The sequence below is a fragment of the Penicillium manginii genome (genome assembly GCF_028828005.1).
Source record: "Penicillium manginii strain IBT 31320 chromosome Unknown utg000008l:1.0-3226943.0:1.0-3228205.0, whole genome shotgun sequence".
Lineage (NCBI taxonomy): Eukaryota > Fungi > Ascomycota > Eurotiomycetes > Eurotiales > Aspergillaceae > Penicillium > Penicillium manginii.
In genome coordinates, this window is record NW_026643109.1 from 1,963,220 (window position 1) to 1,990,488 (window position 27,269).

The 27,269-nt window shown below is 45.6% G+C and overlaps 10 protein-coding genes across 10 annotated transcripts; 6 read left to right on the forward strand and 4 right to left on the reverse strand.

The window, feature by feature from the left end:
* Nucleotides 1-1,639: 1,639 nt before the first annotated feature.
* On the forward strand, nucleotides 1,640-3,609 carry N7533_011384 (uncharacterized protein; the record flags this gene model as incomplete). Its single annotated transcript, XM_057108034.1, has 2 exons — nucleotides 1,640-2,110; nucleotides 2,179-3,609. 2 exons carry the CDS (start codon nucleotides 1,640-1,642, stop codon nucleotides 3,607-3,609), a joined length of 1,902 nt encoding a protein of 633 aa, XP_056955412.1.
* A 113-nt stretch (nucleotides 3,610-3,722) lies between these two features.
* N7533_011385 (Hsp70 family protein) lies at nucleotides 3,723-6,198 on the reverse strand (the record flags this gene model as incomplete). The annotated part of the gene is made up of 7 exons (XM_057108035.1): nucleotides 3,723-3,937; nucleotides 4,015-4,162; nucleotides 4,229-4,442; nucleotides 4,862-5,111; nucleotides 5,167-5,233; nucleotides 5,287-5,328; nucleotides 5,392-6,198. 7 exons carry the CDS (start codon nucleotides 6,196-6,198, stop codon nucleotides 3,723-3,725), a joined length of 1,743 nt encoding a protein of 580 aa, XP_056955413.1.
* A 968-nt stretch (nucleotides 6,199-7,166) lies between these two features.
* N7533_011386 (uncharacterized protein) lies at nucleotides 7,167-7,967 on the forward strand (the record flags this gene model as incomplete). The annotated part of the gene is made up of 1 exon (XM_057108036.1): nucleotides 7,167-7,967. One exon carries the CDS (start codon nucleotides 7,167-7,169, stop codon nucleotides 7,965-7,967), a length of 801 nt encoding a protein of 266 aa, XP_056955414.1.
* A 95-nt stretch (nucleotides 7,968-8,062) lies between these two features.
* N7533_011387 (uncharacterized protein) lies at nucleotides 8,063-8,554 on the forward strand (the record flags this gene model as incomplete). Its single annotated transcript, XM_057108037.1, has 1 exon — nucleotides 8,063-8,554. The coding sequence occupies one exon, from the start codon at nucleotides 8,063-8,065 to the stop codon at nucleotides 8,552-8,554; it is 492 nt and encodes a 163-aa protein (XP_056955415.1).
* A 3,753-nt stretch (nucleotides 8,555-12,307) lies between these two features.
* On the forward strand, nucleotides 12,308-12,652 carry N7533_011388 (uncharacterized protein; the record flags this gene model as incomplete). Its single annotated transcript, XM_057108038.1, has 1 exon — nucleotides 12,308-12,652. The coding sequence occupies one exon, from the start codon at nucleotides 12,308-12,310 to the stop codon at nucleotides 12,650-12,652; it is 345 nt and encodes a 114-aa protein (XP_056955416.1).
* Nucleotides 12,653-14,568: 1,916 nt separating this feature from the next.
* Nucleotides 14,569-16,942, forward strand: N7533_011389 (uncharacterized protein; the record flags this gene model as incomplete). The annotated part of the gene is made up of 6 exons (XM_057108039.1): nucleotides 14,569-15,242; nucleotides 15,311-15,400; nucleotides 15,461-15,674; nucleotides 15,731-15,924; nucleotides 15,973-16,742; nucleotides 16,803-16,942. 6 exons carry the CDS (start codon nucleotides 14,569-14,571, stop codon nucleotides 16,940-16,942), a joined length of 2,082 nt encoding a protein of 693 aa, XP_056955417.1.
* Nucleotides 16,943-17,855: 913 nt separating this feature from the next.
* On the reverse strand, nucleotides 17,856-19,750 carry N7533_011390 (uncharacterized protein; the record flags this gene model as incomplete). The annotated part of the gene is made up of 5 exons (XM_057108040.1): nucleotides 17,856-18,116; nucleotides 18,180-18,284; nucleotides 18,352-19,061; nucleotides 19,090-19,498; nucleotides 19,562-19,750. The coding sequence occupies 5 exons, from the start codon at nucleotides 19,748-19,750 to the stop codon at nucleotides 17,856-17,858; spliced, it is 1,674 nt and encodes a 557-aa protein (XP_056955418.1).
* Nucleotides 19,751-21,464: 1,714 nt separating this feature from the next.
* N7533_011391 (uncharacterized protein) lies at nucleotides 21,465-22,037 on the reverse strand (the record flags this gene model as incomplete). Its single annotated transcript, XM_057108041.1, has 1 exon — nucleotides 21,465-22,037. One exon carries the CDS (start codon nucleotides 22,035-22,037, stop codon nucleotides 21,465-21,467), a length of 573 nt encoding a protein of 190 aa, XP_056955419.1.
* A 1,025-nt stretch (nucleotides 22,038-23,062) lies between these two features.
* N7533_011392 (NPP1 family protein) lies at nucleotides 23,063-23,962 on the forward strand (the record flags this gene model as incomplete). The annotated part of the gene is made up of 1 exon (XM_057108042.1): nucleotides 23,063-23,962. One exon carries the CDS (start codon nucleotides 23,063-23,065, stop codon nucleotides 23,960-23,962), a length of 900 nt encoding a protein of 299 aa, XP_056955420.1.
* A 1,160-nt stretch (nucleotides 23,963-25,122) lies between these two features.
* Nucleotides 25,123-25,374, reverse strand: N7533_011393 (uncharacterized protein; the record flags this gene model as incomplete). Its single annotated transcript, XM_057108043.1, has 2 exons — nucleotides 25,123-25,311; nucleotides 25,336-25,374. The coding sequence occupies 2 exons, from the start codon at nucleotides 25,372-25,374 to the stop codon at nucleotides 25,123-25,125; spliced, it is 228 nt and encodes a 75-aa protein (XP_056955421.1).
* Nucleotides 25,375-27,269: the final 1,895 nt, after the last annotated feature.

Genomic DNA, 27,269 nt, shown 5'->3' on the forward strand with positions numbered 1-27,269 from the left:
GGACAAGTGGCTAGGCACAGGCTCCTTTGCTCAGCTACCCTACTCAGAATGCAGGAATCACAAATTGAGAGACAACAAATGTATCCTTAGTCTGCCAATCAATTTCATATTTGGTATTGGTTCGCCATGATCTCTTGAATTGGTATCTAACTCCTAAGTTAGATTCTGTTTCGTAGTCAAAGCCAATGGTAAAACAGGCTTCTATAGATACTGGCCAGAGAAGCTTAGCAGCTACTACGATCGGTCGATTTTTCACATATTCGCTCGCTTAGGATATAATGAGCCGCAGTCGCACGACCGGGGGTGATTTTTATCGGCACTTACGCTCTTTTCAACCTAGTCGCGCAACCTTCAATCGGCGATCTGTTGTTTGCAAAATTTATGTCAAGCTAAAAGGCTAGTAATTATTCATTTTATTGGGAATGTGTGTGTTCTTGACCTACGTCTACCGCGACCTGGAGATCATTGCCAATCATTGCCATAGTCTCGACCTACGGCGTTGGCGTCCGAACATCGATCCAATAGCATCTGCACCACTGGTTTATGCCCTTCCAATTCGCGGCGGTGATTCTTCATGTTCGTCGCGGTTGGGCGGTTCAGGGGTTCGCATCGCGGTCCCGCCATTACTCAAAATCGATTCCGTCGCCACGTGGTACACTCACACTCACACAATTCACTTTCTCGTACAGTCTGAGCCCGTACAATAGTCGATCCGAGCTGGAACAGTCGGTGCGAATAATTGCTGCACACTACTTCAGCCCCTTCAGCCCTTTCCAGAAATATCATTCAACTCTTCGACCCAATAAAAACGCCTCAATAGCCGCCTCGGTGGACCTTTGCGCCCCAGCCCCCACTGGGCAGCCCCGGGCGGTGTTGGTGTCACTAACACCATGTCGCTGGTGCCGTCTGTTTCCTGTTTCCTGTTGAAATCTTGCCATGTCCCCATACCCTCAAACTATACTCCTCAAATCATGAAAGAAGTTACTTTTCGCCAGCGAGTGGGACAGGCCGAGAGGTGTGGCATCCGGTACATGGGATATGTCAGTCGGGGTCATTGGCCAAGTGCCCACCGCAAGCTATTTGAAGATATAAAAAAGTTGGGAGCGGTATCAGACAGCGAATACAATGCTGATGTCACAATTGACTCTTTTGAAAAGCCATGGAGAGCAGAAAATAAAGAAAAAAGTCGGTTCCTTGCTCAGATCACGAGAAAGTTGGGTAATGAAAGGAGGAATGAGCCAGGGTGGAGACTGAATGTCGAATCGTTCGTTCTCTACCGATTTACAGTTGAAGTCACTTGGTAAGCACGAAAATCTCTGGAAACGGGAAGCTAGCTACTTCATCGGCCTCCGATGTGTTGAAAGATTACTGAACCTCGACGGCTGAAGTACCCGATGTCGAGCCAGATTATGGAGATCAGAGATTGAAGCTGCAGCCGACAGTCTTTATATCGGGAATCTTCCTGCTCAAGTCGCTTCTTTAGAGCAGCGACGTGGAAAACGAGACCCTTGTCAATGCCCAAGCGACCTTCAAGGTTGGAGTGATGACCAGTACGTTTTCTTACATGTTCTTACGGAAATTATTATAAGCAAAGCCAACATTTAACGTGTCTGAGGAAAGGTATGATCGTGGAATCAACATGATTTTTTCCGACCGCGCGGAAGAATCGATCAGGTATTCTACTCCGGTCCCGTCCGATAGCGCAGGACAACAGCGCACTGAATTTCCAGACCGAGCAATTGGCTTGACCGAAACGGAGAATTTCAGGATGCTACTGAACTCAGACGATAGCCGAACACTTGTAGATGGAGAGCGGAAAAGGCTACGCGATACAGTGAAAGTCAGCCCATACCAAGAGGAATCAAATGGCCTGTTGTTTCCATTCCTGATAATAGAGGCGAAATCAAATAAAAGTGGATTTGATTTTCATGCTATCGGAATGCAAACGATCTTTGCAATCAAGCGCCTTTTGCAGTTACAAATGGACCTCCGCACAGCTACCGGGAACGAGACATTTGAGCCACTAGTATGGTTCATTGGCTATGCGGGGCAGTTTTGGAATGTCTCAGCTTGTGTTTTGCACAGCACAAGGGCGGGGAGGGCCGAATTTGTAAGTTCACAGGAACTGATTGCTCTTTTGGTACTGAGAAGTAAACCTTGGAAGCTAAACAAATGAAGCACATGATCACGGTCTGGGAAGGAAATCTTACCAAAGAAGACCAAGCCCTCCAGATTCTTCTCATTATAGACTATATCTTTGATTGGGCTCGAGATATATATCGACCATTGATTCTGGCCCAGCTTAATGCTCTATCTATGGAAGAGATCCTCTATCCTGACCCAGATATTTTTTCCACCATTGAAAGCAGAGAGCCGACTTGGACGGAAAACGGATCACAAGAGACTCAATTCTCTGCCCCTGAACGCCGGCTCAGCCAGTCATTTCGCAGTAACTGGCCATGGGAGCTAGATCTTGTTCCACATGGTGTGATTAGGGATGCATCAGTACTCCAGACCAGGTTTCTTGGACTAGTTCTTGCAGAAGACGATGTGGAAGACTTTCTACTTTCCTTTCAATCAGAAGATGCCACTCACTCAGAGATTTCTGTGCTTCTGAGCACTCTGAAGGACTCGTGGCGTGTAACGGGAAATACATTGTTCGCCCTGGAATGTGAATGGACAGAAGAATCCTCGAACAAGCCCTTCGGTCTAAGCCCACAATCTGATGAGATCTACTTTCTCAAAATTGCAATACAAATGTTCATTGGTGCTGAATGGGAACCTGTGCGCCAATTGACATACCTTGCCATATCAGAAGGTGCGATGTCAAAGTTCATCAACTACGTGACACCCAAAACGAACATCAACGCTCACTTGAACAATGTGTCTGTTACCGAGTCGAAAATCACTATTCTTATTCAACAACTCAGAGAGCAATCTATCGTTGATAATCTGACAGCAGCCATGTCAATGGTGTCATTCTCAAACACCACACATTCACAGGGGAAAAGATCGCGTGCCCGACGGGTTTTGATGAAGGCCGATTGGAAATTTGACAGTTCTCATATCGTGGTCGACTTCGTGACAATAATCTACGATAATCATAAAGTCGGTCGCCGTGAGCCAAGAGATCATTATCTTCGATTTTTTCAAACTCGACGCAAGCAAACTGTTCGCTTTAGCGGTACACGAATTTGGCCTCACTTGGCACCTATACAACTTGACCAAAATGGATGTGTCCTTGTTGATAATATCAGTGCCAGCGCAGACATGCCAAAACGTTGTCTCTACCTTGTACAGGGAAATCACGATCAAGACAAAGCATCAGCACTTGTAAAATTCACCTCAGAAAGGGGGCTTTACTACACCACCATACAGCTGAAATCAAGCATATGCTCCGAAGAATACTCAAGATATTTGAATCGCTCAACATCGCCCAATGGCTACTGGGTGGATAAAGGCAATTCAGAGGAGATTCGAAATTGGATAAGAGAGATTGAACAGCGGACTACAGAAGGAACGGCAGGTGCAGCACGTCAGGTTGAGTACATAGATATCCTCTCCGAGGACTCTTCATCTGAAAAAGATGCTTCAATGAGTTCGGATTGATCTTGTGGGGATACTCGACTTCATGCACACGCATAATCTTCCCATATCGAAAGGGCCCGTTGACACAACTTGCCTAATTGGCGAAGAGAAAAAAAAACTATATGTTGGGTTGATTAAGCCGTACCGGGTTTGAAAGCGGCGGCAATAGGGATTTGGCCGGCTTGACCTTGCATTTCCCCACCACGAGGCCATTTGACATAAAACTTTAGATTGAGCCCTTGAATTTCCATGACGAGATCATACTCAACTAACCAGTACCAGGGGCTTGTAGCAACACGCTGCCTTGCTTGTACAAGACCCTGATCCCTGAGAAAGCTCATGTCTACCTCTATTGTACCAGCCACAATTGCACCTTAATTTTTAGCTTCAATTTGCCCTTCAAATAAGTGACGAGAAAATACTTACTTTTGTTGCTACCATGGTTGTACTGCAAGTTATCCTCGACGTCACCATCAGATACATAAATACTCTCATAGAGCATCCAATCTTGTCCTTGCCGAAATATTTGATAGCTTTGACAGGTGAAAACATGAACTGTATCAAGTCTTTGTTTCTGCAAACCAATTGTAAGATTTGTAAGTTTTATTCAGAGGGAAAATTTGAAATACCGCATACGTACCTTCTTGATAAGCCAGGAGATGCAATTTCGAACATAGGAAATTCCATTTGCATCATTGTGGATCACGGAATCATAGTATTTGTGTGACATATCTTCAGGGTTATACTCCTCACTTTGGAGAAAGCCATAGCTTGAGTACATCTGACGTCGAGGACCATTCTTTTTGTTGACTGCACGTAGAATTGCACCCTTCGAGACCATTTGCGACAGATCCCTTCGAATTTATCAGCGTTTAAACTCAAATTCGTGATCGCATCAATCATATTGAAAGGCATATTACTTGCGTAGATCGCATGCAAGTTTCATTCCGTCTGGTAACCTAGCACGGAGAGAATCCTGTAACATGCACGAATTGCCAAAGCCGCCAACCAATAAAACTCGCTAGTTTAACATGAGTGAAGGCAAACTTAACAGACAAGGAAGCTAGATCAGAATTGACCTACCTTTAGTTTTCCTCTTCTTGATTCTGGCGTTCTTTTCATGGCTGCATTTGCAGCTACAAGCTGTGTTTCAATTAGTCTAATGACGCCATCGATACTTGGGTTAAAGCAGTCCATGATGACAGATCTAAAGTATCTAACCGTTAGACACATTTGGAAATCTTAATAAAGTCAATAAAGAAACTCAACAAACCGTGGAACGTTGAGCAATGAGCTTTCAAAATGCTTGTCTGGATTCTCTCTGAGGCCTTGTATTTCGAAGGATTCCCCTTCTTCATTTGTAAAACTCTGCTTGGTCTCATTCTCAAATTGATGCATGACGCTCTTATCCACAACATTCTTCAATGTCTTTCCATCCGTTTCGAGGTAGGTCTCATCCTGCAGCATGGATAAGACTTTGCGTTGTAAAGCATCGTTGATGTATTTCGATCCGCAGTGGCTCCCTAGTACCCAATTCATCGTTATAAAAGCGAAATTAAGAGCTTGTATCTAGCTCACCTATCGGCTTTGTCACTTCGACCAACCGCACAGGAACCATTCCTTCGATTCGGTATGTAATGGTATCCTTCAATTTCGACCATCAGTCCCGAATGAATGGTATATTGCTAGACAACATACCACAGTTCCCCCTCCGGCATCACATACGATGAATGTATCCCCCTATTGTACCATGAACCAGTTAGCAGGATCCAATAATCTATTGCTCAGTCGAAGTAATAATACTTTGCTCCAATTGATCCTTGTCTTTGTGGCTCCCAATCGCGTCTCACTTTCCAACACCATGGCCGCAGCAGCTTCTGGCTCATGAATCATCCAAAAATTATAGATGCTTCCAAACTGGGCTCTATTAGAAACTTCTCCCATGATTTCTTGCAAGTCACGTCGAGCAGTTGCATCCCAGGCTGCAGGAACACACAAAACAAGCTCAACATCGCAAGAATCATTATATCCCTCAATTAATGTGAGCTGTATTTTTGTATGTCGGAGAACTTCGACAAGATAGTCCGTCACAATGTCCGTTTCCTTCTTGCCAAGGGTCGCCAAGGTTTGCCGGAGCTCTTGCCTGCTGATCTCATCTTCGTCGTTACCAGAAAGCAGAACTTTTGGACAAAAGTTTAAGCCCACGATCGACTCTCGACGGATCTGAAGTGTCTGGCGTAATTTGAAAGCTAGGAATCCCCAGTAATGCTGCCCATTTGCATACCAGCTTTCACTCGGAACTTCCTCTTTGTTCTGTGGGTTTGTTCCACCATGTGCCCTTGGCCAGTTTTGAATAGCTTGAATTTCATGAAGGTCGATATCATCTGGCCGATCCTTGGGGTCAAATTTGATATAAGAAACTGAGGTATAGGTGGTTCCGTAGTCGAGAGCAACTATGAAGGTAAAGTTTGAGGGTGACTCGGGATCAGCGTCTGGCATTTCAGCATCGCTATCCCCGACCGAGGCATCACAAGGCGGCGATGGCGACTTCTTTGCCCTGAGACGCGTTCGAGGGGGCGCGTTCCGTGCTTGATTTCTTCCTCGTCCCATGATGCAAGAAGAAACTTGGTCTGTGGTCTGGCGAAGGGTAAAGAATGTTTCCGCCCGTTGTTTTTTTTTTTTAAAAAAAAAAGGAGGGAAAATTGAAAATGTAGAGATTTCGGCTAACCGCCCCCAATGCTGTTTTTCTGAGGTGACAGGGGTTATCACTAGTTGCATTAGTGCATCACGAGACTTGGAAAAACTCTGCGCACCCTCAGGTCCCTGCCTAGCTTCATTTCCTCTGAAGAGAGAAAGACAAAGCCACCACCCGTTGCGGAAGCTTCAGCACTGATACTGGCTCTAGATCCAGTTGGAGGTAAGATTAGGCTAACTGAAACCTGAAAAGCGAAGGTAAATGCGGGCGGCCGCGAACACGTTAACTGAAAAAGGATTAGACGCGCTTTCTCAAAGTCCTGAACCCTAGGGTCTTTAATAATCATTATCACTCTATTCAAACGGTTCAAAGATGGCCACCAAGAGTCCTAGCGTCGAGATCGAAGAGGCCTCATCTGATTTTCAGAATTGCCAACAGCGAATGAAGGGTTATACCTACGTGCCAATGGAATCTGGTCCGGCTGTCCGCGACATCAATTCCGACATCAAACTTGACGACATAATTTATCTAAAGCGGGTTCCAAAGAGTATTGACAGGTTTAGACCTGCCTCTGTTGAAGCACAGAGCAACAAACTTGTTTCAACACACAACCCAAGAAATGGATTGAGAGAAAGAGAATCGTCAAAAAAGCGTTCAAAATCGGCACGTGCGTCTACATCAGCAAAAGCAAGGACGAGAAGGTTGCAAAAAAAAAAGGTCTGTGAAGTACAAGAAATGGTCATGGCTTTTTTTTCTCAAGGATTGCAGACCTGACATCACTCTATAGATTGTTTACGCGACGTTCCCTAACCTATCCAAGTTTGGTCAGAAGATTGCTAGCAATGCCAAGGAATATGAGGTAACCGAACAACCGAGCGTGAAAATGCAAAAGCTTGACTCTGTTGTGATCAGAGGGGAGAAAAAATATTACGAGACAGGTGATAGGCCAGATTATGTCAAAAATGAAAGATCTAGCTCCACTTTGGTCGGCCGCAAGAGCGAGGATTTGTCGAATTTGGCAATGGATCTTATCAGCAAACAAGAAGATCACAAGGATTACGCGAAGGAGAATAGAATTCTCAAGAAGCAGATTCACTCATTGCTAGCCGCCCAAGCACAAGAAGTGACAAACATGGAAGCAGAGCTTGAATGTTTGAGGAAGCAAAACGAAGACCTCGAAAGAAAGATTGCCCAGACTGAGCCATCGAGCAGAAGATTGAGTCACCCCAGCCGCGCAGACCTTGATGAGATAGAAGCTCGAGATTCAGTGATAAAGCGGCTCAGCATCAAAGTTGATAAAGCTTGTCGAATCGATAAATTTATGGAAAATCACCAAAGATGTAATTGGGCACAGGGACCATCTGATAGTGATGGGGGAATGATCAAAATTAAGAAGGCTGTGGTTCGCCTTGCCAATTCCTTGAAGAAGTGTCTTTTGAGTCCACAAGAATTTGGAGCATTAATCGCAAATGATGAAAAATGCCACGACACTCTTGAAATTTTGACCAGAACGATTGACGATGTCGGATTTTTATTCATTGAGCCCTGGCTGGTCTTTCGGTCATTTTTGTTCCTTTTCATTAGGGATCGGGTATTTTACTCTGATATCTGGGCAGTCTTCCATTGTGATGGCTTTGTTGCGAGAGAATATCAGCGGGTTATCGAGCTTTGTGGTGAGATCTGACTAAATCCTATTTGAGATAAAGACACTCTGTTGACATATCATCCTTAGCCCCCGAAGGCTTCCTGGAAACATTTCATGCCACTACATTCGACGATATGATCAACGATAAGGGCTTTAAGGACCATATCCTGAAACCCCACTGCGAGGATGTTCGGGATGAACTGATGAAGATTCTTATCCCTCTTATGGACCAATCGAAAATTGAGGACAATAGAAAGAACATTGGAAGTCAGGCGTACTTCATGCTTGAACATGCATTTGATCTTCGCGCTTCATGCATTCCTTCACCAACAGAGCGATTCGAGATAGTACATTATCGACCTGGTGATCTGTTCAATGCAGAGACCATGCGGGTTGAGAATATACATGGGCAGGAGGTTAACCCACCAGACGTTGCTGGAGGAGAGCATCGTATCAAGATCTGTGTGCATGGTTTAATGCTGGCACACCAGGTAGAAGAGACTGCAAGGGGCATTGAGTTCTTGAAGGTTATGGGTCAGCCCTTTCTTGAGTCTGATCAAGAAGTAATGCTGAAGGGCAGGATTGTGAGTGAGAAAGCGTGTGTCATTTTAGAGACACAGATTTAGTGATTTAATCAACATGTATTAGCCCGGCAGCATGCAAGTTAATCACATGCAGATCTGGTTAGGAGTTATCTGACCAAAATCTGTGAGGTTAAAAGTCATAAGTCCGTTGCTTTGCTATATGAAGAATGTTCCCCCATTACGGCGCTCCGTAGCCGCAAATTCCGATCGACCCAACAGGGTTTATACTGTATTTATACGTTATTGAAGCTCGCCGCTCTTAGGGGCCGCCTGTTATCTCAGTATCCAAATCTACTGGTGTTCCCCATACAAATTTGGGACACAAAGAGTGCACCCGGCCTCTTGACAACATAACCTCGCTGCTATACCTTAAAGGGCCTCCGATTGAAACTATTCCGCCCATACAAATTGTCTCTCTCTAACGAATCAGTATGCAGAGCACGTAATTTTTACTTATAGTATCTTGAAACTAACACGGTCAACTACCACCACCACACCAACAAAACTAGTAGGATCTGAGTGGTTGTTCAAGAAGAAGAGTTTAAATTGACTCTCTAAGATTTATATACGTGGCCGTTGCTCATATATTCGAGAGGGCATCGCTATCACACGTATTGAGTGGCATTGCAATGATGGTGTGGAGGACCAGGTGTAGCTGCTGTGTCCCAAAATTATATAGGGAACCTTGGGAAATTTTGGAGACCAGGCTTGCAAGAAGCACTGTTTTCTGCTGGCCTAAATTTCACTAATTACAGTGTAAAATCTGTTGGATCGATTGCGGCTATGAAGCGCCGTACCACATGAGAAAACACTAGATCATGGAATGGATCAATTAGAATATACATCCTTGAGGTGGTTAGCTAGCATAGCCTTAGCTACTCAATGTTCTGGGGTGGATTTTGAAAGGGATGAACCCCCCTAATGCAGTTTGTCAAAGCAGACGGATAGACTGATAAAGAAGACCGGAAACTATTTATGTTATCGCTCATGTGTAATTTGGTACCTGGTTAGGTTTTCTCCAGTTTTCCCGAATTCGACTTTTGGATGTCAGTTTTGGCTCCTCCGATAAAGGGAACGAGTGCCGAACAAAGCGGCGAGCCGCCTAACACAGAATCGTGGGCGCTAGGTGACCGCTGACATACAATATCTGTTGTATGTTTTTGTTTTTGCTTCTTGTATTTTGTTATTTCTTTCGGTTTAGTCGAATGCCCTGGCCGCCCAACGACAGCAGCCCCTTCATACCCCGGCACCAGGAAAAACCATGACCAACCGGTTGCCGCCTTAGCCAAACGCAAACCAATAGAAAAGGTTTTTTGTTTTCATGAAAACGTCGTAAATTTTGGAACAACAGAAGAAACTGCAGTACGCAGGATATGTCTGCTGACTGTAAAAGATCGGGAAACCTGGCTTGATCAGTCGCTAGGCGCCCCTAGACTTCCGCAGAATTGGCTCCAAGTTACTATTTAGGTGATAGTAGCCAAAGTAACTTTTTATAACTTTCAAAATTAGATTTTCCTCTTAAAGCTAGTGTTTATATTCAGGCAAATTAATATTCGCTAAAAACCTGTCACTTTTAAGTCAAGAGGATCTTATTTCTAGAAAAAGTACTCATATTTACCTTTGAAAGGAATTTCTAGCTTCCCGTACTTTCTCTTCTGTCCCATTGAAAACAAACGCGGAAACTTCGGGGTTAGGTTCTCTGATAAACGTATTCTAAACAAAAGAGTTACTGGACTCGGACGGCACATCTTGATCGAGGGTACATCAAAGGCTTCTAAGGTCATTTGGAAAGAAATATGTAACCCAGGGAAGGGGTAAGATAATTTACGGTGGAGCTTAGAAGGAGATATCCTCTGAATGTATATTTCATTGGCATTCATGATAGAAGCGCTGTTGTAAAGAACTGGCGCTCGACTAATATAATTCCGTGTCCATATCCTAACCTATTTTTGGCTTATCTCCCGCGAGGTACCCAACAACTTTTGACTGGCAGAAACCTCTACGCCACGCGCTCCAATTCGCTGCTTTAGCACAATTCAAAGTAAATAATTATATTTTATCGCTAAAAAACTGCCCTACTGCTATCTAGCTAGTAGTTATTAGGAGGGGTAGGATAATAATACTAGCAATAGCAGAGAGAGATAGTGGTGGTATGAAGAAGCTATCTAAAGGATAGGCATTGTGGGCACAGGATGACTCAATAGCCTGGGGTCTGTGGCGGGTACGGACTGCCGTACCCAACCCCAAGTTATGTCGAAATAATGTCTGCGTGGAAACACCAGGGTTTTCTGTTCTAAAGTCCACGGCAAATCATGGAATTTCCACCGTATCCCCCATTTACGGACACCATATCGGATTACTTATTAAAGATTGCTCCACTTTTGGCTGGATGAATCTGGTTTAGCGTGGTTGGCAAGTTGCATTCTGTGTCTGGGAATATGATCCTCGACTGACAAATCTTGGCGGGTATAGATATCCTCTTTTTTTCAGCCCCCATATATCTATGTGGCGAGTGAGGGGCCTCATTCCACATGTGCGTTATTTTTGGGAAGTATTCTGCTAAAATGATCTCAAAATTGAGATTAACATGTGCAATGCCGCCCCTTGTGACAGGAAACTTAAGTATAATGTGTTTGTGAATTCCAAGGTTCCACCTGAGCATGAATTCTCTCTACAGCCTGTGATGCACATTTGTAGATTCATAATTCGTAATGTACAGCCGATTTTCCGGCATAGAATATTGAGCTGACCCGGGACTTAACAAGAGGCAACAAACCTGGTGATGATCAAGGCGCTAGTATGGGGTAATTTGCTCCACTTCCGATGAAATAGGGTACAGCTTCATGGGATTATTTCAAATGTTTGTATATGTAGGAGCTGTATCTAGTTCATTTTTACTTTTCATAATGTTAATAAACATTGGAATATTTGAATTAAGTAGATAATTAAATAATGATATACCCTGAGTTTTTTGCAGCTTCATTTTTGTAGCGCTAAACTCTGCGAGACGGAGTCATCTTGAATCGTCCACCGTGGATTGTACACGCCTAGTACATGAACGCACCCAACATTTTCATTCACATCAGGTCGGGCCATACAAAAGTCTCCCCGAGCGAGTCGTTCAATTAGAAGAAGCGAGTGGCGACCAAACTGTGCCCCATAGTAGAGATAGATCCACAGGGGGCCGCTGGGGGCCGTTCTTGGCAAGCTGTGTCTCACTGAGGGTTGGGCCATTTTTAGTCAGAGTGCAAGATCTCAGCAAGTTGTCAAGAGACGCAGTCCCGTCAAGCATCCATAGAATTGGAGTTGGTGCGTCTCTGTCAGCGCCGGCTTCTTAAAAGAAACCGCAGTTGAATACTTCGATGCGGTCTAAGACTCATCATACATAGCAGTGTCAAGTTCCAACTGTATAAAGCCCCAGAATAGTAGTTCTCTCATTTGCAGTAACCCATTTTTATCCTATATGTGCTAAGTATACGTGGACCCTGCCAAGAACTATGTGACCCATTAGCTAAAGAACTGACTATCACTTCTCTATCAAGCTTGGATCATTGTATCATGACCCACGTACCCATTTGGAGAACTTGTGTACATCTGTCGCCAAGAAAAATTCCTTAAGTGGGCTCTGGGGGCCAGTTTTCCGGTTATCTCTCCCTTTTGTAGCGCTATTTCAGATCACTTACACTCAGTCACCGTGTAAGAAAGGTATAAATACTTCCGTCTGAACCCAACTTGAATATATTCAAAACCATCAAGCATTCAATATCCTCTACAAATCTTCAATCATATTCCATCATGCGTGTCTCGGCTACTATACTCTCTGTCATCTTCGCAGCCTCCTCTGCTGTTGCTCTGGGGGACTATGAACTTAACCTGTGGGAAGGCGCGCACTGCGACGGTCGTAATGACGCCTCCTTGATTGCCAATACGCCCCAGGGCTGTACGAACCAGAATGTCGATTTCTATTCTTTCAATGGAAAGGGCGGTGGCTGGAACATTTACGTCTATGATCGCAAAGACTGCCAGGGCAGCTCTTATGGCGTGCCGACAAATGGTGACTGCGTGATGGCCGCTCAGTTTATAAGCCACCCGACTTTCAAGTCCTTTAAGGTCGGTTCTATCGATAACATGATAACATAATAATTTACTAATGTCTCGACTTATGTTAGATCGTTGCTCCTTGAGAATTTCGTCCTTAATGCATAGTATCTTTCTCGGGATATCAGAAGAAGGGTAGAATCGTCGGTTGTTGCTCGTGGTGTTTTTGATTGGGAGGCTGTTATACGATTCCAAAGAAATGATTTAAATAGTTGGCGAGGGGCCAAGAACAAAGAAAAGAACAAAGAAAATGAGGATAGGAGACAAAAATGCACAATCGCTTTAGTAAATAATTTACAATAGTAGACCCCGGAAGAAAATATCCTCTGATAGGCGTGCTCCATTTATGCTCCAGGGCTCACGATAGAAGCGCTTTTCTACTAGTATAAATCTGGTGCTTGAGCCCAACTTTGGTTTAGCGTCAACAAGGTCACTAAACTCAATAATATCTGCGTAGAAACATTATAGTTTTCTGTTCTAAATTCAACAACATATCGTGGAATTTTCACCATATCCCCCAGTCTTTACCATATCGGATTAAGTATTGAAGACAGTCTCATATTTTGCTTGCAGGCTAGCTTGAAATCATAAACCGAAGAAAATTTGTCGGCCAAAACATGCCAAAAAAACCGAACGCCAGGCAGTATAAACGCTTCAAAACTCGAAATCGTGAAAATGAAATATAAGAGATATGAGACAGCGAGGAATATCAATCTTTAGATTTTTTTCTTAATGCCACAAGTATTCAAATACTCTAAGCTGTCAGGTGATTTAACACATCGAGAGACACCTATGTTCCATTGCCCCAGAAGTAAGTCACAATGGTAAGATTAGATAATATTCAGACCTCAAATGGACCATAGTCACGGTATATCCATGGATATCGACACTTTTTATTAAGATATTAGCCCCGTTGTCCAATACTAGTACTTCTGCGGAGCTAGTCTCGAAGCTAGCTGAGTGGCAGCAAGCTCTGTATCTCTTGATAGTATAGCATTCAATAAATGCCTTCAAAGCTTATGCTATCGCTGTAAGGTATCGCATGGATGTTGCAACTTCTCTTTCCATCATCTATTGATGCCTGGTTTGAATATCGCCTGTCCCGTTCACTCAAGGGGCTGTTAAAATGCCGAGAGCACAAGTTATCTTGTATACCTGCGTGATATGAAAGTCGTATATGAAGATTTAACATCATGTACTAGTGTATCATAAAATCGCATTTCAATGACGCTAAAAGCTGAAGTTTCCACTTCCCAACAACCTTTTGAGACTGTGTCTCACATGGTGGGCTGGTCAAGCACAGCACGACAGCCCGCGATCGGATTAGTATATCAAGAGTAATGCGCTATTAATCTGGATTTGCGTTCTTGGCGGTATCGGTTTAATGGTGGAGGAAAATCCTAGGGATTCTCTTGGGGCCGGAATCGGGGGCCACGCCGGGCCATACCCAAGGGATAAATTTTATATGGCGGGGGCCACGCCTGGCACAGGGTAACTTTGCCGGGTGTTAGATATTTTGGCCCAGTTCTTTTGTTGCTGCCCCAATTGCGAAGTTTTAATGTTCAAACCGATGATCAAAGGAAATGTACAAACGAGCCTACAAGAAGTAAGCAATGGGCCCTTGTCTGCTGGAATGGCTTCTTTGCTACGATCTACTTACTATTTATTGTAAACTTAGCAATTTTCTCCAATCCTCTTCCCTCAACCATGCGGCCCCCTATTCTTGGCTGGTAATTGAAGAGGAAATAAGTGCGAACTGGGGCCATTCATCCTTGCTGGCATGAATCCTGGAGCTGGAGGCACTGAGGAAATATACTGGGACGTGTAGTGGTTTCTCTCGTGTTTCTAGGTATTTTTGATTGCTATATAGTCCAGTCCTTCCCCCAGTGATTGTTCAATATATTCAAAATTTGGGAATTTACTTGCACTTTGTGGTTTCTCGACTTCAGCCCAATAGAATGTGGTCCACGCCTGCATATCTGGTGATGCTTCTAGGAGCAGCGACCTGGCCTACCTATGCGTCTCCGGGAAAAGGTGACACTCATGCTGTAACTACAACATCGAGTGGCCATGCAGCATTGGCAACCAAAACCGAGTCAATGATTCTTGCACTTCAAGGCAAGGATGAATGGCTAGCGAATGGAAAGACCAAATGGCTCACGTACTTCGTCTCGGATGGCAAAGACCCTAACTGGTGTGACGGAGCCAATGCGAAGAAGAAACTCAAAAGCGGGGATGGTACCAACTTACCACCGAGTATTAATTACGACACCGATCCGGGCGATACCTTCTTGCAGGGCTGCAAGTATGACTCTAGTGGGTACACGTTCAAATGTGCACACTGGAGTGCCACATGCACTGTGAATAAGGGAAAAGACTCAGATGGATTTCCGGTGAATGGTAAGGATGTGAAGACTTGCGATGGTCTTCCCGTCAAGGAACTTGTTGTTTGTAAACAGGATGAGGGCTCTCCGGCCCTTCTAACCACTGCAACTGGCAGGAGCACCGCTACTGCATCCACGACGACAGCGACAGGTGTTACACAGCCAAAATATACGGCGGCCTGTATACAGGGCATGAGGAATGCGACGACATGGGCTGATTATAAAATGGCAGAATTTCTCAAAGATGAGTGAGTTACTTTCTGAGATGAATGAGAAATCATTATTTCAGACGAGCGGTATTCGCTAACAAATATAGGGCTGACTCTATTCCTGAGGACTACGAAGGCACATTTGTAGACTGGTTAGCATCCAAGGCAGATGGGATAGGGAAGTTTGAGTGTGATTTGTAGGTTTCTTTCAAGATCGCCTACTGTCCATAGCTTCTGTTTGCTAACCCTAAAAACAGCAATACAGCTGATAACAAGCCCTGTGTGCAAGATCTTGACCCCGAAATTTGCAAGAAAGGCTCAAATCCTCGGTACTACTATGCCCTATATTCAATTATCAACTTTCACACCTGGGTGACGGATATATCATCCGCCGTTCGAGATGCTAGAAACGAGTTTGCTGCAACATCGTCTCACATTACGGCTGATTTTATCCGAACAACACTCCCTGATGTAAGTCTTGGATTTATTCTGCAGTGCTAAAATGCCTCCTAATTTGCTTTGATTAGCCGAATATGACCTGGATCGCCGTTTTATTCGCCGGTCTCTTCGGGGCTTTGAGTGGATTATCTGCCGCGTGGATGGCGGCTGTTCCAGCCATGTCTAGTCTTCTTGTTACCAGCGGAGTGTCTGGTGCTGCTAGTGGGGCTAGCACTATTGGAAACGGTATTCATAATGGGTTGCTGTCAAGTGCCGAGGATGTGTATGTCTTCGAAAGACCCCGCGTGAAGTTCTATCTGACTTTGTTTAGGATTCAAAATGAGCTCAATGCACTCAATCATCTCCAGGACTTCACATCCCACCAGATGAACGCCATGCTTGATGCTATCACCTACTGGGGAAGAAATGTTACATTGGGAACCGTAAAGAACGATGTGAAAAATCATATATTCTATCAAAACGACGCGAAAGGCATCGTGTCGACATTGAAAGACGGCCTTTTTGCTGATGATGACGTGGGAACCAAGGACACATACGCTGTGAACAACGCTATGCTGAAGGCAATGTGGAGTGGCTCAATCGGCTTCCTGTGGCAATCGCAGAGGGTTTTTATCGTGAAGCTGTCCACCCGAATGGAAAACGACAAACATGTCCATCACCCCTGTAGTGATGACTTTCCTTTGAAGGCCTACCACAGATCATTGGTTCGTGTGTGTGAAGGGGATACGGCATATTTTTTCATCATCAAGGCCGATATTATACGGAGCAATTATGACTGGCCCGAGATTTACGGTGCTGATGATGATACTTTGGAACAATATTCCCTCGACCTATTGACGCTGGCAAAGGGGGCCGAGTGGACACAAAAGACTTTTGGATTTGGCGCCAACTTTGAGAATTCGACAAGTCAGGCGATCGCAGATGAATATCTCAACGCAAAGGACCCTGGCAAAGTCCCCAAAAATGTATTCATGAGCGTTCCGGTGTGCGATCTGGATTGGCTCAAAGACAATGGCCCTTACCCCTGGGGCGGGAAAATACACTATAATGGAGTGGAGGGGATGGGGGACGAGCTGGCAAGTTCAAGCAAACTTTCTTTGTGGAAATCGTTAAATGCTAACATTATTAACTCCTGTATAGAAAATGTTCAGGTATCTAGTTTCTCAAGGATGTGGCTCAATGGAGGTGGAAGTCAACGGCAAAACCCAGAAGTGGCCATATGCCGGTTTCAAGAAACACAGTGTGTCATTGAGGGATGGATAAGCAGCGGTAGTATTTAATATGGCATATGCTGATGGTTACGGAAAGGAGAGAGGTGATGAGAGGAAGTAGTCGAATGACAGAGGCGGGGAAAATAGAGCGAAGCTATGATGTTATCAAGACATGAAAGACTGTTGGCCTGTAGCTATTGCATGCTTGTATACCTGAGGCTACTGAAGCCTCAGGCATTAATATTTCAACAATAGGCGCACTTAATAGCAGGTATTTTGAAATAGCCTGAGCAGCATTTTAATGAGATACTCATTCCCGGATGTTTCTGGCTTCTCCTTGAAATCTGGAGCAAAAATGTATGAGTATGAATCGGGCACACCTGGGAACGCGATTGAAATTCGTTGGAGAATTTGAAGTTTGACGCGGCTTGACGAGAATTTTATATTTTGGATTCTTGAATCTGGTCTCGCCATTCATAGTAAACTACAGTGAAGTACTAACAAAGCCCTCGAGCCATCGTCACGGTTTTGGTGAGCCACGTGTAGTCAGTTGAAGTTGGTTCGGTTCCGACTCATATAATTCTTTGGACGCTACTAGAATTGCCAGTGTAATAAGTATTTCGAAAACAAGTCATTTTTGCAAGCTAGCTTGAAGTCATGAACCAAAGAAAATTCGTCCGCTAAAACAGGCCAGAAAACCGAAAACCAAGCAATATCAATGCTTCAAAACCTTTGGAACTCGAAATAGTCAAAATGAAATACTAGGACAAGACATATGAGATAGCAAGGAGTATCAATCCTTAGATTTTCTCCTCAAAGCCACAAGTATTCAAGTACTGTAAGTTGTCAAGTCAATCAACACCTCCGGAGAAAACCATGTTTCATTGCCCCAAGTCACAATGGTATGATCAGATAACTTCCAGACCACGAATGCACCACAGTATACATTGTCACCTTCCACTTGAGATGTTAGCTCCGTTGTCTAATACTTCTGCGGAGCTGGTCTCGGAGCTAGCTGAGTTGCAGCAAGCTCTGTATAATTTTGTTCAGTTTGTATTCTGATCCGCTTTCCATGAAGGATGAACAAAACCGGGAAGGCAAGCGTCGCAAGGGTAATGGCTACGATGAGAATGAACATGTTCTGAATCCCCATGCCGGTGATCCAAGAGCTAACTGGGAACCTAGCACACGCTGCGAGAAGGTTGCGCATAAAGACCACAGAGATAAGGGCGTCATTGAGAATCTAAATTTATTAGTTCTAGTTCCTTCTGAATGACCACGATAGCGTGAGAAGACTCGAGCTTACCAGGGGATAGCAGTCGGTCAAGTATGACAGGGCAACTTCGGAAGTAATCATGAATCCGAAGCCAAAAATCGCATTTCCAATCGCAAGGACGTACCAAGCCCAGGTCTACGATGAGTTATTAGACATATTAATCATTTGCGAAAGAGGGAGGGACAAAAAAGAGAATAAATACCTTGGAAAGTCCAATACCGTAAACGAGGGAACCGGCAGCAACACAGATAATGGCGGGGAAAAGTAGCCACAAACGCATCTCAGGCTCGAAGATACCCCCGTTTCGGCGAGCCTGCTTGATAACAAGCCAATCGCTCAGGAAAATGGTAACGAGCGCGGCAAATATGACACCAATGAAACCTCCAAGATTGAACAAACCAAGCTCATATGTTTTGAAGTTGTAAGGTGGATTGGGCAATGCTTCCTGTGCAGTCACTGTAGTGGCACCGAACCAAGCCTGCATCATGCCGTACTGGAAGGCCGTGAATAAAATAGCAGGGAACATGAAAGGAACAATAAACGGTTGGTAAAAGCTGCGGAGAACCGGTCCATCGGTCTTCGTCCACGGTGCCATGCGTTGCCAATACGATTTGCGAGGATAGGTCTGGGATTCCATAATTTGATGCGGGTCATAGTGAGTCTCGTTGCTGCCGTAGGATAAATTCCCACTGCTGATATCGGCCGAGGAGGTTTCATTGGCATCCGAGCTCTCGTATTTCTTTGAAATCTTCGAATACCCCACAGGTGATCGCGGCACATATTTGGATTCCTCGAAGGCGAAGATAACCAGGATCAGATTAACGCCCAGGCAGATGGCGGTAATCCACCAGACCCAGCGCCAGTTTATAGAGTTGACAATGAAACCGCCGGCGATGGGGCCGCCCAGTGCGCCTGAGACTCTGCATGAAGAGGAAGATACCGTTCATACGAGCGTGTTGGTGGACGAAGAACAGATCGACAATAGTAATCAACACAATAGCCTCGGCGGTTGAACCTCCGATACCAGAGAGCAATCCAACGAAGATCCATTCGCCACTGGTCGACAGTTTCGCATTCCAAATGGCGCTGATAAATTGAATAAGAGCGCTTATAAGATAAACGGGTCGTCGACCGAATTTATGCACACAGGGAACGAAGAGAATACATCCTAAAGCGAGGCCTGCGTATGAGGCACCGCCCGCCTGGCCTACGATTTTCATGCTGAATCCGAGGATTTTGACGTAAACAGGCTGCTGTAAGGGGGAGCTGATTTCAAGCAGGACGAAGGTGAACAGGACGTATGTAGAAGTCAGACCAAAGTTCACTGATTTTCTCAGCGTGGTCCAGTTCTAATGGCTTTGGTCAGCTCATAAGGTCACCTAGGGACGTGGTTGAAGTTTTTTTTGCCCTACCAATGGGTCATCGGGGTCATCTGAGGGTGTAGGGTTGAGAACGACTTGTTGATTGTCGCTTCCATTGCTAGTTTCTGTATCAAAGTCAGATACCTTACAAATGAGGGAGAGGGTGGACTTTGCAAGTGACATACGGTCATCCAGCATATGAGTCCCTGGCGGGAAATGGGTAGAGTCGTGTACGGACATAGTCGCGGTGGATATCCGCAAAGTGACTTAAGAAGAGAGTTTGGGAGAGGTGCCTGAAAATGCTATGCTTGAGTCGACTGACAGGTGGACCAATTTGACTCTTATAAACTGTGCGCGAAAAATGATCAGCAACTCATCGCAGAGATCTCATCTAGTCACGCATGGATTTCTATCATTAGATACAGCCGTCGACGTCATGGCTGTTTCATTATGCATAAATCTCACTGTCTTGGGGACTTGATATGAGTTGGTTTAGGGAGGAAAAGTTATTTACATGCACCAGTTGTTCACATCAAAGATTGGGAGTTCATTTCTTCCAAGTCTACCATTGGTTGTTCCTAAAAGGAACTAGCCCTATATAGTAGGCGAGTTGTACATGTAAGAAGCTTGTGCGGTGGCGGGGGCCAAAATGGCCTTCTCCGGCCATCAGCCCCAAAGAATCACCCTTGTGAGTGGACTCTGACGCCATGGTACAAGCTAGCATTTCGATCACATCTTTTATTCCTTGTAGAGTTAGTTGTTGTGGGGTCCATGTATATACACTAAACCCGTTCGTCTTTAGTGGCTTGTATTGCATCGTTTGATCACAAGTAGCAAACGCCAATTGATGCGCTATCCTGGTACCCTGCAAGATGTGTAGCATGGTTTGGTTTTGTCATGTTCACTATTCGAAAAAAAAAACCGGGGGAGTGGGCTCCGACCTTATGTGACCAGTCCGATTGTCAGTCTACAGCCTAACCGTATACCACGGGATAAAACGAATAGATTAGCTTCACAATTTCGCCAGGTGGATCTAGCTGGTGGTTCTTTAGTACTAAGCTTATATTGCACCGAGAAACGCGATTTCTACTGTAAAAAAAATACATAGCCGCCTCTCATTGCATAGAATGAACTGATAAAGTGACTTGAGTATCCACCATTCTTTGCGCGTCCTCGTTTCACCCTTCCATCATTAGGGATTATCGAATCCTACCATTATGGGGGCGAGAGAGATGATGATGAAAGATGAGTGGTGGATGAGACTAGTCGACACTGTTAAGAGCCTAGATATAGTGCTGTGCACCTAATTAAGCCCCGTATATGTAGTCTCTGTTGTCAGAAGCCTTATTCTCTCCAGAGCTAGGTACGCAATTTATTGAAAAATATGTTGACTTTCGACAAAATAGATGGGAGAATTAGATTGGTATTCCCTGATCGATTTACAGGACCTGCCGCCTGTTATAACCCTCCAAATACAGAGAAGCATGTTGAACGTGGCTCAGAGCGACGCCCGGCATTTTGTAGATTGAACTTTTCTGCTGATCCATAGGTAGCGGCAATCGAGTCTCACAGTCGGTGTAGACAAATATTGTTGTACCATCGAATGCACCACTAGGTGCTTTCCGTAGATTCTCAACAGAGTAAATATCTCTACCGCGCATGTCACCCACGCAGTGACTTTGATCCCATTTCTTGAAATTAATTCTTCCGCTGTAGGAGTAAATTATCAGTATTTTTTAGTACTTGTCGGCCCATTAGAATTCAAACAGGAAACATGAAAATAAAATTCACTACACAGTTCTTTTTAATAGGTACTCAAGACCAATATCCACACTCGTCCTTGTTTGAGTGACTTGCGATGAACAAGCCCTGGGCCCTCACACCGCATTCCACAAATAACCACAGCCACCAACCTCAGCCAGCTCTGCATTTCCATCTCAGCACCCCCAACACATCAGTTATTCAACACATTACAAATCGGAGGCGGACTAGGATTCGGCGCAGGCGCAGGCGCCGGCCCCGGAGCCGGGGCAGGCTTCAGATGCGGCGTGGGCGTCCCCCGATGATTACACACATACGCACTCTCGCACCACTTCCCATCATCAAGCTTATATACCCACATATAATGATACGAATAACACTTGAGCGGGACATTCATCTCAAACAAATGCCACGCGTCGCCCGCCGCCATGGGGTCCTTGATGTTCGGGTTGATGTGCACGGTAAACACGTCGCCGTTGGGCATGCGCGCCGACACGCCGCCCTGCTGCCCCCAGGGGTACGCACCCGTCCAGGGGACGTTGACCATCATTGTTGGTCTGTTGGTTTGGAGGCCTTGTCCTGTCCAGACGTCGCCCGGGTAGTAGATCATTTCGCGGGACGTGGAGCCGCCGTTAACGCCGAGGCCGATGCCGCAGTCGGCTAGGACGAGGTTTTCGTTTGGGGTTCGTTGGGCGGAGGATAGTTGGAGGAGGGAGAAGATTGTTGTGAGGAGGAGGAGGATGTCGCTTGGCTTGAAGGCGGCCATTTTGGGGCTTGATAGAGTCAACAGATTGAGTGATAGATTTGCCGTTCGAAGAGGGCTCGGCTTCTCTTTAACATTCATCGACCAGCGGCGGTGCAGAAATGAGAGACGGGATACCGGTGGAACAGTGAATGCCAAGCGACTTAGAGCGCATATTTTGACCAGAGGATCAAGCAAAGACGTTGCATACGCCCGAAATTGTTCAGCTCTCGTGTTTCTTCAGCCGTCTCTGCAAGCCATTATGGGCTGTTGTATCGGAGTATATACCGACTTTCTCAGCACAATGCTTGATTGCTGCAAGATCATGCCACTTCTGCTTAGACACTGGTAGCCCGAGTGCGAAGTGCGAAGTGCGCAGCGGGATCGCCGACGCGGCAGGGACGTAAGGGTCCAAGAAGCATGTAGGGCTCAATATCTGTCCTAGGGAAATGGCAGCTGAAACCAATCGCCCGGTCTCGACCACTTCTGGTTGGACCCTTGGCCGGGCAAAGCAAAGCCAATCTGCGATTACCTCTGCTGATCTAAGACCGTTATACAGAACGGGCAAAATAGCCCACGGGATTTAGGCCGGCCACGTCGCTAGGGCTGAAAGATCCCTGTCGAGTAAACGGCGAGTCGGCGACTTTAGTGGGGTCGGTGAGTCGAGAAGAGGAATAGAACGATTTAATATGCAGAATGACGTTTTGCCATGGATGTATCCGCGGCAGGGATGTTATAGTACAGTATCACCCTGCTTATATTAGCCAAATGTTTGTGGCGTCGCACGATACGACTGCGCTCGGATCCTCATCTATGCATTGAGACGCGCCCGACAATTCAGGTGAGGCTATGCTATTCCTCGTTCAAAGCACGGCAGGAGAAAATGTGGTTCAGCTGCGAAGTGCGATAGCGTGCTCTTTTTTTTCCCCTCTTGACATGCCACAATGCGAAGGATATATGAAAAGGCCGAGGACGGCTCCGGAATCGAGCATTCTATCCTTGAGTAGAGACAATCCTGACCCCCATTCATCGAAAGGGCAATTACCATAATGCTCGCTTTTAAACTTTCAAATCTACACCTCCTCCTCCCACTCCTGCTAGGAACCAGCCTAGCAGAAATCCTCACTCCCTTTGGCGACACGGCCAGCGACGGCGCCATAAAATTCCAGCCCGTCCTCGACTTCGACAAGGACAGCTGCTACCAGACCGCAGCCATCGGCACAGACTACAGAGTCAACGCTGGCATCGGCCCAAACCTCGCTCCACCGCGTCCGCCAGGTACGGGACCAGGGATTCCGCGAGCTGCCGGCGCCGATGACGAGCAAGTCGTCTTCGCTGCGAATGCGACCGACGCCGACAACGAGTTTGGATTTCGCTCCACGCACGGTCCCTACATCCCCTTTGGCTGCCGCGACAAGGACCGCCTGGAGCACAGCCAGACGTACGTCCGCGAGCGGTGCAACCACGGGTGGTGCGCGTACTTGTACGGATACTATTTCGAGGTCGACCAGGGCCCCGGGAACGCGCATAGGCATGACTGGGAGCATGTGATTGTCTGGACGCTCAACGACCAGGTGTTTTTCGTCAGTTGGTCCGCACACGGCGACTATACGACGCACCACTCGTCCACGGTCCGGTTCGAGGGCACGCACGCCAAGATCGTGTATCACCTGGGATCGGGCGGTACGCACTCGCTGCGGAAAGCCGAGGCCAAGGACGATGAGATTGAGAATGATATGGGGAGGTGGTGGCGGGCGCCGCTTGTTTCGCTGGAGAAGATGCACTGCGATTTTAATCGGAAGTTGTTGAATAATGAGTGGGGCAGTGCGCATAGTGATTTGAATAAGTTGGGGGAGAAGTTGGATAGGTGGATGCCCTGGGATGCGAGGAATAATGAAAAGTTTGACCCATGGGAGCCAAAGGTTCCGTCTTGGGCCAATAGGGGGTGATTTGGGGGTGGAATGTTGCTGAAAGGGGAGGAAGTTGCGAAGTGAATTAGGCTGGGTTTGCGTTTTCCAACTTACATGTTTGAGGTGGTATTACTTGGGAATGGACGGGTTTGTGGGCATAGGACAGCAAAATGAGAGCATCAATAAAATTTTATGGAGCCCTGAATCAAGTATCATTTGCTACTGCATTGGTACATAGCGTAGTAAAATAGTACTCCCGCTTTTCTAATTGATCTTGGCAATAACAACTATCATCCGTGTCCGTGGACACTCATCGCAAGCAGGTAAGCCTCGAGGAAAAAAAGCCCTGCCATGTGTCCTCGTATCAAATCGGAGCTTCCTTACTTCCAATGGTCTCGAGAAGGCTCCATTGGCAAATAAGCTGTTTCGGACTTTTCAGCCGAGATGATTGAGTTTGTCTGGAGCTGGTTACATGTACAGCATACCTTTGGGTTGCTCTTCATTCAGTCTCATCTCTCGTGACGAACATACTACAAGTAGGGGAGCTCTTCGGACTGACCTACTTGGCGCTCTACCTGGCACATTCTTCGAAGTTACTCAATAGGATCCGAGTCCGTGTAAGGCTTAGCATAGCAACGGTACGATTGCGAGTCGATACTTGAGGATTACAAGTGGTGCTTGAACGACGTCGGATCCAGCCGTCCTTCAGCAATACGCAATTCTACCCTTTGAGAACAAGGTACGTTCACCAACTGTTGAGCCACTAACAGTGGTCAATTAGCAACGCGTAACAGTGACCCTGACTCTAAGTGCCTATTGGCTTTCAGTCCTGAGGGCTAAGTTGGGAAAGGTGCTTCAAGACCGGATTCTACGTAGCCGAATGGTGAGATCGGATGACACGTTTTAGTCATGTCGGTCAACGAGAGCAAGCATAAGAACGAAAAAATCTAGTCTCAATCCCATGATATCGATTGGAATGCATTGGAGGAGCAATTACATTGGGAAATGCACGTGACTGAGAGGCACTGCGGCCCCACATTAGCTGTGAAAGAAGACTGCCCGCCTTCACTGATAACTTCATTCATTGCTTTCTCGAATTCAGGCCAGAACTGGATATCATCAAGAGACCAAGTCATTTTCCTAGAGAAATTGGAAATATCGCAAGGGCCTTCACACTAAGGGCCCAAAGGAAACTCCTGTCAATAAACAAAACGGGTTGACTGTTGACAATACGCAACACACCAGTTTTCCGCATTTATATGGTCACAGACCCCCTTTGAATTCACTTCGTACTTTTGTGGGCAAACATCATTCAGGTAATCGTGGTAGAGAATTAGCATAGCGTCAGTGCCATCGCATGCATCTCGTTTAAAGAGGTTGCCATTTCCCTAGGATGCAAGGGTAGACCGCACCGAGAGAAGAAAAGATATCAGCGCAACAGCATTGAGCATATTGATAATTTTGATCGGAGTTTAGGATATAAGGAATGGTAAATTATTAGAATTGGAGAGCGTGTTGAGGTTGTTTTGGCCCTAAAAGAGCGTGTCACGAGAATGTCAGCCTAGACTCGTTGTAGAAGAGCCGCCAAGTCACGGCTCGGCTGTGCGATTGGAGAGCCCCACCGGGTGAGTCGGGGGGTTTGATGCAGCTAAGCTTCAGCCCAGGGGTCTTTTGGATGAGATGATAATCCTACAAGTTTTCTCGCCCTTTGCTTGTATACACGGTCTCTGCACCCAAAACACAATAATGCATTGTAATATAACCTCGCCATGCCTCATGATTAGCTAAACATATTCTAGGGCAGAGAAAAATTTGAACAAAAAGTTGTAATGGTACACTTTTTATGAGATGGTCAATTTGGATTATTACAATACAGTTGCCAATTCACGTCAATCGATAGGTTCTCATTCAAGTTGTTGTGATTTTCCCTGGGTACGTAAGAAAATATTGTAGTTGACTAGTTGGTTCGGGAAGAAGTGTACTTGTCAAGTTTCTCAGGTCTGTTTAGAGTAGTGACTGCTGGTAGAATACGGAACATGATGTTGCCGCCATTCCGCATTCGGATAATCCTGTCTAGCACGCACGAGCCAAAGTAGTTAACGTTTACACTATATCAGATCTTGAATGAAAGAATACATATGATTCCAAGTTGAACGATGCAGTGGCAAATTCAAGATCACGAAGGCTTTGACAAGACCATCTCCACCGACTATTAATGTATTCATGACGTGCGATAGCTCATGGGACAATTCGGACAAGCCTGATTCGATGGTGAATGGGACTATAGTATCTCTCACTTTCGTATAAGGAAACCACGTTCTTTTATAGAGGATCAGTATGAGCCACACCAAGACTCCAATTCTAGAGTGAAATTTGAGCAAGGACTCGATTGAAAAACTAGTGGTGTGACTCACCTATTGTTGAGCCTATAGGGATGTCTCTCTTCTCTGAATCATCCCTGATATGGAGTGTGAATTGTCCGCAGCGGCTTTCTCGGCAGATTTTGCGTCTTGGTGTAGCTTGATTTCTGCCCACACAGTTGTCGCCAGATGCGAAAACGTCTGATGGGTGATTTCTGCTTTCTCCAGAAAGCCCCTGGACGCCATGTCATTCCCGGTCAAATCAAACAGTCGACATGAGTGAGGCCATTAGATCAATATGAATGAACAGTGCATCTAGGTCGTGATCGTCGGATATTCGATCTAACGAGGTTGATGGAGAGATACTTTTCGCGGTGGAGTCATTGGTCAACGAAGGTATGCTTTCCAGGTGAGACATCTGGTTGGCGGGTATAGACAGAGGAACATTGGTATGTAAAACTGAACCAGGGGACAAGGTTTTCTCTTGGAATAATGTAGATTTTCGATGGCTGGTCAGTGGGGGTCTTTTGAGATGATGCTAGGGCTGAGTGGGACGAGTGAGTGGTTGACAAGGGGAAGAGGTACTACTGGATGAGATGACTACCTAAGCTATTTGGGAAATATTTGCTGATACAGTCCGGTCAGGAAGGTATGACCTACCTAGTTAGGTACTAGTACGAGTTTTCAAGGTTTCAAAAGGGAAGGGGGAGGCTTATTTATCGCACCTTCCACCGGAAAGTACCAATCCAAAAGAGGAAATTGATACCAAATCTTGGCATCTATCCAGAGCATAACGAACGCAATGGTACCCGTGAAACTCGCAAAGAAATTCCTTCCTGGTAACTTTGTACTGGAAGGCTATATACTTGATGAAAATCCACACTTGATATAATACACTAAGTCGAGCACCACTATATACAATAAAAAAGGGAGATTGACGCGACAAGCTCCATCTGTATGATTTTCAGTCTGAAAATGGTTCTCGT